The 9,676-nt window shown below is 46.1% G+C and overlaps 2 protein-coding genes across 2 annotated transcripts; one reads left to right on the top strand and one right to left on the bottom strand.

Annotated features, from left to right (window-relative positions):
• Positions 1-38: 38 nt before the first annotated feature.
• CCR75_003494 (uncharacterized protein) lies at positions 39-5,989 on the bottom strand (the record flags this gene model as incomplete). Its single annotated transcript, XM_067961588.1, has 13 exons — positions 39-669; positions 738-1,882; positions 1,943-2,180; positions 2,255-2,610; positions 2,672-2,877; positions 2,940-3,198; positions 3,269-3,337; positions 3,402-3,663; positions 3,752-3,853; positions 3,914-4,020; positions 4,091-5,681; positions 5,754-5,836; positions 5,915-5,989. 12 exons carry the CDS (start codon positions 5,987-5,989, stop codon positions 1,538-1,540), a joined length of 3,693 nt encoding a protein of 1,230 aa, XP_067820950.1. The 3' UTR covers positions 39-669; positions 738-1,537.
• Positions 511-1,514, top strand: CCR75_003495 (uncharacterized protein; the record flags this gene model as incomplete). Its single annotated transcript, XM_067961589.1, has 2 exons — positions 511-672; positions 741-1,514. 2 exons carry the CDS (start codon positions 511-513, stop codon positions 1,512-1,514), a joined length of 936 nt encoding a protein of 311 aa, XP_067820949.1.
• Positions 5,990-9,676: the final 3,687 nt, after the last annotated feature.

A 9,676-nucleotide genomic window follows, 5' to 3' on the forward strand; every position in this document is an offset into this window, starting at 1 on the left:
CAGGACAAGCGAGAGTAGGACGAGAAGCTTTGCCACAACACTTCTTGAAGTCAAGCGCATTGACGTTCACTTATATTCTTGTACAGCACGACAAAAGCAAGAGTCGGATCGTGCAGTTTTGAATAATAGACACATGGATAAACCCTGTTTTTACGCACCAGTCAGTAGTTTCTAATCTTGAGATGTAGTCGACAGGAAAAACTTAATTTATAGCTAAACCCTTTCTGCCTCCTACTCACTTCAGGTCAGCAATGGCTTGGCTCTGGACGAAATGCGTGTTTGAAACAGCAAAAGAGCTTCCGAAATATTTCTCTCTTGTATGGCGTTAGTCAAACTGGCTATCTCTGTCATGCGCTGGCTTTGGGGAATGGGGACTCGAAAGTAGATGTCTATTATGTACAGAACCTCGGCGTTGATTATACGATTGAACGAGGACGTTGCGTCAGAATGTGCACCACATGAAATTGGTGTGTCACGCCCAGTTAATGCGCACCAACGCAAAATCTTCCAATGCTTCGTTTGAAAGCGCGGTCTCGCTCCGCGCTCGGCAGCCGCTTTATCACCATTTCCTGCATCAATCAGATACAAGTTCTGGATCGTATCGATGCGTTTCGTAAAGTGCGTCGTGAGTTGCCTGCAAATGCAACGCTAGGACTCGTGCCGACCATGGGGGTATACGAACTATTTCACCAAGATCGTGTCTATTCTAATGCTTTCTTACTATCTATTCCCATTACTAGGGCCTGCATAACGGTCACAAGGCCTTAGTAGAGAACGCGCAACATTCGTGCGACTTTGTTGCTGTCAGTCTTTTTGTAAATCCGACCCAATTTGGTCCAACGGAAGACTATTCCAAGTACCCGCGCACATTTGAAACGGACGTGGCCTTGCTTACAGAAATGAACGTCGATTACGTCTTTCATCCGTCCGTAAATGAAATGTACTCACGTCATGCTCGCTGTCACGTCGACCCTGTCGGATTTGACGACTTAAGCGAAGGCCATTTTCGTAAAGGGCATTTTCGTGGCGTCGCGACCGTCGTGTTAAAGTTGTTGAATATTGTTCAACCAACGCATGCATTCTTTGGACAAAAGGACGCTGCTCAAGTCGTGCTAATCAAGCGCATGGTGTCCGATTTGAATGTTCCAGTGCAAATCAATGTCGTGCCCATTGTGCGGGATGTCGACGGCCTCGCCTTGTCGACGCGGAATCAGTACTTGTCTCAAGTGGAGCGCAAAGGAGCCAATGTGCTTTATCGTGGACTGCTTCAAGCGCAACAGGTGTTTGAAAATGCCAAACAACAGGGCAAGACGACACTTGAGGCAGCCGCGCTTTCCAAAGTAGTGTGTCAAGTTTACGAGCGTGAATCTCTCGTGACTTGTATCGACTACGTGTCGGTAGGGTCCAAGCACACGATGGAGGAATTGTCACAAGTAGAGATAGCAACAGGGGCCATCATTTCGGTTGCTGTCAAACTCGGACACTGCCGCTTGATTGACAATATTGTGTTGTAGAAACGTACGGTGGCACTTGATACTCAATTGATTCGCTTCTTTATTCTCTTTGTGGTCTCTTGAACGTCCTGAGTGCGTTTGCGACTCGTGTCGAACGCGCGTGAGCTCGTCTGATTTAGAATCGCCGTATCCAATGCGTTCCAATCAATGTCGTCAAGATTTTCATCGATGATGGGGCGACGAGTGCTTGTGTTTCGCTTCACTGTTGATGCCGGTAAAATGTTTGATTTCGTGCTCTTGTCTTGAAAAAAAGGAGACGATTTCGTAGGCGCTTCAATGATCTCGAAACCCGAGGTAGCGAGTTCCTCGCTGTCGAGCACGTTACTACTCGTGCGTGTAGTTGCAAGTGGTGATGGAGTGAGGTTGTTCTATTGCAACAAGACAATTGGGTAAGTTGAAAACAAACGACTTGTGCATGAGCATTAAACCTTTGCAAGATAGGTCTTGACAATTTCAATGATTGCCGCGCCATACTTCTTGACTCGAATGCGTCCAACGCCATCAATCTCGAGGAGTTCGGCATTTGACACTGGCACGGCATTGGCAATGGCAGCGATTCCTCCTGTCGTAAGGATATGGTACGGCATGAGATTCTGGCTGTCACACACACTTGCTCGCCAATCTTTGAGAATTTGCGCCAATGCTTCGACGTGGTTTTTTGGGATTCTGCATGGTATTTACAAGTTATATTTTGATGACAAACGTTGATTTGGAAGTGAAAGACAGTGAGTAGCACAAACCTTCTTGAAGAAACGCGCTCTGGCATGAGCGGGTACTCTTTCGTACTTGTAGATGGAGCGACAATCTTCCCGTCCAACTCATCCTTGTCGTACGTATCACTGACCTCCTCACGCACGTCCTTGGCCTTGGTGGTCTTGACACTTTGTCGAACACTCGCAGTCTTTTTGGAGGCAGCACTTTTCTTGGATTCGTTTCTCTTGACGGATTTTTCAATTGGCGCTTCGGCGATGCTAGACGCACGCGACTGGTACTTTGTTTTGCATACAATACACACGCGCTCACCTCGGAAAAGTCGATTTGCATTTCCTCCAAGTGATATAAAGGTTGTCGTAAAGCCCCTGGCATTCGTTTGATCCTGTTAGATAGCAGCATCGTCGAGTAAGCGTTAAGACATTCTTTTTTAATTCTAAACGTACGACTTCACGTAGGTATTGCCGAAGAATCATGTGATATAATATCCGCTCGACTTCGCTGCGAGAGTAGCGTCCTTTGCCTTTTCCAAATCCTTCAAGTTGTGAATACTGCGTTTGTTTCCACTCTTTCCCTTTGACTGTCAGACCAAGAAAGATGTGACTCGTTTGCACGAGCGTTGTTGGATCTCCACTCTCTTGAAGACATTGCACTACAATAAACACGAATAAGCACACGTCCGAGCGTATTAGTCTCATTAAAACCATATCTCACCCATCGTAGCAAGCACCACGCAATCGTCCGTCACATCGGACTTTTCAAACGTCATTCCCATCCTCTTGTTTTTGCAATTGTCACAAGTTCCGTGGCACTGCTCGCTCCTAAAGTGTTCGCCAAAATACTCGAGTAAAGATGTTCGACGGCATTCCACTTGGTTTTCACAGAATTCAGTCATCCGTCGAAGGTTTTGCAAGTGCACATTGCGATGCTGTATATTTTCGCGATCTTTCGTAATGAGCTTCCGTCGTCGAGTCTTGCATTTAAACGCTTCAATGTTAGCGCAAGCACATCAGAAATGACGTCTAACACGTTTAGGTACTGACCAAATCTAAGAAAGAATAGTACAGAATGCAGTTCGCGACTTCTCCATCTCGTCCCGCTCGGCCAGCTTCCTACAAAAGAAAGTTGTGTAATGAATCTTTAAGTCGTAATTTAATGAGAGCAAGTAGCTCTAACCTGGTAGTAATGCGTCACAGACTGAGGAATTGTATGATGGATAACGTAGCGCACATCGGGCTTGTTAATTCCCATTCCAAACGCTACGGTAGCGCAAATGAGCTTGATTTTTCCTTTGCTCCACTCATGATGACGGTACGCGCGATCTTCTGGTTCAAGTCCCGCGTGGTAAAACGAAATTTGATTTGCTTTTCGAGTGTGCTCAAACCCCAGCGCTTTAATCAATTTCTCTGCGGTTTGTTCGCAATCCTTTTTTGACAAACTTTACTCAAAGACATTCAAATGTAATTCGTTAAGTAATTGGCGAAATACTCGGCCTTACAATGTTCAATAATCCGTATTCAGCTTACCAGTAAATAATTCCCGAATCGTCAATGTGTTTCCGGACAAACTCGGCGATTTCAGTCATAAATTTGGACGTTTTTTTGCGCACATCGTACGTCAAGTTTGGTCTATCAATCCCTCACGCGATTAGAAAATTATTACGTGATCCATCACCTTTACAAACGCACCGATTGAAGCTGGAACGCGTAATAAATGGGTTTCTTAGCTTGAGATTTTTCACAATATCTGCCTCTGTTTGTGTATTTGCTGTTGCGGTCAGTGCCATAATAGGGACCTGTACGTATCAAGTTACAAAATTGGCATCATGTCAGCACAACAAACTTCCAAATTGCAGCAATACGTACGGATGGAAACTTGGTACGAAGCATCCCTAAATTCATATAATCTTTCCGAAAATCGTGTCCCCATTGGCTAATGCAGTGCGCTTCGTCAATGACAAATCGGGCCAATAAACCACGCTTGTCAAGCGACTCAAAGAGATTATTGAGCATATTGCTCGATGCGATCTTCTCAGGAGTTACATAGAGCATTTTAATTCGAGAACAATTGGAAAAGAGCTCGGCAATAATCGGTCGTTGTTCCGTAGCGTAGTCTTGGTCGCTTTTTAAATTGGCGACACCCACGTCAAGTGCCTCCAGTTGCTGAACTTGATCTTGAATGAGCGACACCAATGGCGAAATGACAATTGAAACACCATCATTAATACACGCAGGGAGCTGAAAACAGAGGCTTTTACCACCTCCAGTGGGCATTAATACAAAAACATCCCGCCCACTAAAAGCTTCCATGACCGTCCGTTCTTGATTCGGTCGAAAAGTATTATGACCAAATACATCGCGAAGCACTTTCTTGGCTTGGTGCATATTGGCATTCACACTTGGATCCGTTGATACACAAGGCTGTTCAATCACAAACGAGTGACTTTGGTGCTTCGTGACTGCAAAATTGTCGCCATGGGCACTCAATTCAGCGTCTACCCACGAATGAAACCCACACGTGCTACATCGATAATACAATCGATTAGCATTCGCTCCATGATGCACTCGCGCTTCGATAGTCGTTATTCCACACGAACATAATGGATTCAAACAAGAAGAAGAACTCGTCTTGATAGGAGTCGTGCACTCTTGTACCTGTATACTCTGACCGCGAGGCTGCAAAGGCGACTTTGATTGACAAAGCGACGTATTTGTTGTCGTTCCTTTACATTCCCGGTATCGTTTATTCAGTTGCTCTAATTCCATTTCCAGCTCCGTACGCCGCTTCTGCATAAAATCCGGTACGTCGCCTTCCAAAGACGCATCATCGCACTCTTCTCGAACTTTGCGAAGATTCTCGCGAGTTTGCATGATCCATTGACGTAAATCGTCCACCATTGCGGCACTTGACTGGGTACAAGGTGGAGTTTCATTGTTTTCGTCAGCCTTGGATGCAAATATTGGAGCTATTTGACGCTTTTGTTGCTGGGCACGCTGATGTTTTGCAACTAAAGCATCAATGTCCACGTTATCAAATAAGCTATCGGCTTCGTCTTTTGTTGCTGTATACGTCGTCTCGTTTCTGGCAATATCGGTGGAAAGCTCTCGATTACGCGAGTACCCTTGCGTAACCTGGTTACGTGGCAAAACTGACTGCGTTAAATCGACCACGTCACGCACTGCTGCTGTTGCTGTTTGAAATTCGGTAGTAGTAGAGCTATTGTTTTTCTTGTCATTTGTTCTTCTTGGAGCATCGATTTGAGGTCTTGATTGGACGAAAGGAGGCAAAGTTTGTGCTGATTGGAGCGTTCCAAGCGGAATCCTTGGCGTTGGGACCAATCTTAGCTTTGTAGACGCCCCGGATCTTGCTTTTAAAGCTTGAAATGTCTGCAGTGCGTCGTGTCCACGTTGAATCGTTTCCAAGCAATTTTCTTTGTCGGCGGTATCACTGTCGTCGCTAGAATAAGTTCACAACAAAGTATTGAGACGCTTTAACGTAGCGGTAATGGAATGTTAACAAGATACGTACGCTTGCTTGTGAGTCTTGTGACTATTGAGATATGCTCCAATTACTTGGGAGTTAAGACACTGCTGGAGCGTGTGCTGGGGCGCCTATGGCATGGACGTCACACCGCACAATAAGCTTGACTATGACATTGATCGAGCGCAATGTGCATGCACTTGCTTTACCGTTGCGGCCCATGCGAGATGTTCTTGGAGATTGAATTGCGGTGCCGCATTGCTTGGTAGTGCCTGTGCGCGCATGTGAACACGAGTGCGGAATGAGAGTGATGGTTTGCAGCAATGATCCCGTGTTCAACGACCAAATGTGTGTACTCTACTTAATATTGTGGACCACGTATTAGAAAGTCATCCACTACTGGAGCGACCATTTTCCTCTCGTCATCACTGGCTAGTGCCAGATTTCCTATATATGCAGCGGAGTTACTTAGCTCTTCAAGTCATAAAACAGACTTATCGGCTTAAAGAGCCATGTACATCTATTGGACTAAAGCAACGGATAAGTGTCCTCGATGAGGAATGTACCAGTTAGTGTCGTTACATGAATTACAGTAGAGTCGCCATAATTTAATAAATTACAATAAAAGAAACTTAATTAATACTAACCAAAACGAGACTCATGTTAGGCCCAGGTCAAATACTACAAAACTCCCTTAATTTTTATTATTAAAAGGCAGAGAAATTTTCCGCCGTACAAAAGTCACTACAAAAAAAATATTCAGAGTTTGTTGCTTAAGAGATTTTGGCTGAAGATTTCACACCTGATCCTGCATCTTCTAAAACATCTTTGAGAACTCCTCTCCAGTCTCCTGCTACAACCAGAAAGTCTTGAGCTCTGCAAGCATCGATCCAGCATTCCGAAGAGGGACGGACGGTGCGTCCACGCTATCGTCCTCAATGCCGTAGCGGCCACGTGCTGACTCCGGTAGTTAAATGCTCTCGAAAATCTCTGCCTCTGTCGGAGTGTAGCTCACCAACTCTTCGTCGAGATTGTTGAGCAGGAAGTCGCTGGACATCGGATAGCGATAAAGTTGTTGAACTTGCTTCTGGAGGTCCACAACGACTGCCTGCGGGACGTCCACGTTGGCATTTGCAGCGTTGTCCATGTCGGAGGTCCGGAGTCTGTCATGCGCAAAGCAGTTGCGGATACACTCAGGCTGCACATCCTAAATTCATGCTCATGCGCCAGCTGAATCGCCTCCAAAACGTTGATCTCCACTTCAACTGATTGTTCTCAAAGCGATCCAGGAAGTGGCGGTTGAAGCGCCTGCGGTAATACGCTTTCAAATTGCGTATAATTCCAGCGTCACAGGGCTAAATCTTGCTGGTCGCATTGGGCGGCAAATACAACAGCGTTGTATTCTCCAGAGTGATTCCGGTAAGTGCCAGATCCTCCTCCTTGATGTACGCGGAGCAGTTGTCGAGGATCAGAATGACCTTGCGACCGGCAACGTGTTTGTCGAAGGCTTCCAGCCACAGTTTGAACACGATGGAATTCATCCACGCGTTCTTGTTAGCGTGATAGGCAACGCCCAAGCTTCTGCGGTCCACGTTTTTGAAACATCGTGGGTTTGAAAAACTTTCCGATGACCCACAGCGAAGGCTTGTCGGATCCATCTGCGTTGCAGAAGATAGCCATCGTGATCCGCTCTTTGCTTTGCTTCTGACTCTCCAGCTGGTGTGACGAAAGCGATGGGTCAGCCTGCAGTCGGTAGAACAGGCTGGTCTCATCCATGTTGTAGATATCGGCGGCAATGTACTGGTCCAATTGAGCGCGGATTTCCGGCAGGCGCGCCTCCAGTGCTTCGACATCGACACATGCATGCAGATGCCGTGGCGATTTTTGAATTTCTACAGCCAACCAATTGAGAACGAGGGTGCACTCTCATCCTTGACGGTTAAATACAGCGTCTTCACGTACGATGCCGCTTTTTCCTGGATCAGGTGTTCGCTGATGTTGACAACACCTTGATCCTCAATAATCCATCGAGCAAGAGCCGCCTCCACTAGCGGGTACGAAACGGCGTGCTGTCGCTTGGTATGGAGGGCTGTATCGCTCTTGGCTGCACCCAGCAGGTCAGCAGAACGCTTCAGGTCGTTGCTGATTCTCCCTTGGGTGACCGTGACTCCATGCACCTCCAGCATCCACCGACACAGAGCCTCCTGGGTGAGGCCAAGACATCTCTGCTTCTCCGTGCAGATCGCCTTGCGGAGGATCTCTGTGAGGGTATGTCTATTGGCGACCATGTTGAACGGGTCACGCAGAAGACGCGTTTTGCAAACTATGGGTTTCCCTGAAAAAAGTGCGTCCGAACAGAGCCTTGAACACGTCGGTTACAGCTTAATTTCATTTATATACAGTAGCACCCTTCGCCTTTAACCCCTTCAACCCAATTTAACCCTAACTCTGCTACTTAATAATTCCTTTATTTAATCAAAATTGGTCGGTCCCAGCCATATTAAATAATGGAGACTACTGTAACACTTAATGGTTGTTAATCTATCTATTATCTTAAAGGTAAATTATGTTAAGAAAATATTATTTTACATGGTAATATTCGATAATCTTATCTATTGGTAGATATAGACCATTATATTTACTTGCTCCGCGGTCCAGTCAGCGCTGTACGCGCGCAAAGAGAGAGACAGATAAGACTTTCTAGCACACGTTTTGTATTATTTTATAATTAAGTTAAGATTAAATAGATAGAAACAGAAGAACTTAATTATATTAGATAGAGTTTTCTTTAAGCCCTCTATAAAGCAACTGTTTTAAAGAGAGTTTTCCTCTGCACGTACTAGTGTATGTGAAGTGACGTGAGGCACGACTCGCACTGAAGCAGTGCGAAGTGGACTTGTACTGAAGAAATACGAGTCGGCAGTGCCCCGTTACACCTAATAGCACATTGTAGTTTGTCCAAGGACCACAGTTCCATCAACGAACATGGACATTTTAGATGATAATGGAAATACGCATCACGTTTCGCGTGATAGCTACTTCTTTCTAAGTGACATAGAAAGGAGTGCGGTCAAACGAATAAGTTCGACCGTATGGAACAATGCCATCTTGCTTGGCCATGCTGTCCAATTTGGACAGTGATGCCCTCCATCAGCCACGTCAGCTCATCCTGGTTTCGAGGATCTTCGGACCAGACATGAGTTCCACCAAATTCAGCATGAGTATTCGGTTTGTGACCACAAGAACCTTTTAGGGGTTCGTGAAAAGGGTGGTCCGATCCGTCCTTGGAAGAAACCGCGTACTGATGGTACGGGCGGAGCCGACCAACGGATACGTAGGATGCGTATCCTACGTGGCAATTCTATCGTGGACGCATTGCCTCTGCGATGCAGTACACGGAATGGCCCAATGAACATCCGCCAGTATCAGTTCGTGCGCAATTACATTCGTGCTTGCGAGATATGTCAACGGGCAAAGCCTAGCCCTTCATCCCGTGCTCCTCTCCAACCTTTACCTCTTCCGGCAGAGTACTGGCAGTCCGTATCTATGGACTTCGTCTTCGGATTTCCCAAAGACGATCACAAAATCAATGGTATCCTTGTATTTGTAGACAGATTCAGCAAGATGGTACATCTTGTTGCAGTACCAGAGCCGATCACGGCTCCGGGCTGTGCCGGTGTCTTTATCGACACGGTATTCAAACTCCACGGTTTACACCGTGAACTGGTCTCGGATAAAGATCCACAGTTCATGGCGGAGTTTCGGCAATCCGTGTTCCGATCTCTCGGAACGCGGCGTCACTATGTCAGTATGTCAGCTTCTGATCATCCAGAGACAGATGGTCAGACGATACGCGAAAACCGAAGATATACTTTGAGGTTACGTCCAATCGTACCCAAACTGGAGCGAGGTTTTTACCGATGGTCGAATTCGCCATCAACAATTCGGTGCATGCGTCTACAACGTATAAC

The sequence above is a fragment of the Bremia lactucae genome, linkage group LG12 (genome assembly GCF_004359215.1).
Source record: "Bremia lactucae strain SF5 linkage group LG12, whole genome shotgun sequence".
In the NCBI taxonomy this organism is placed as follows: Eukaryota; Oomycota; class Peronosporomycetes; order Peronosporales; family Peronosporaceae; genus Bremia; species Bremia lactucae.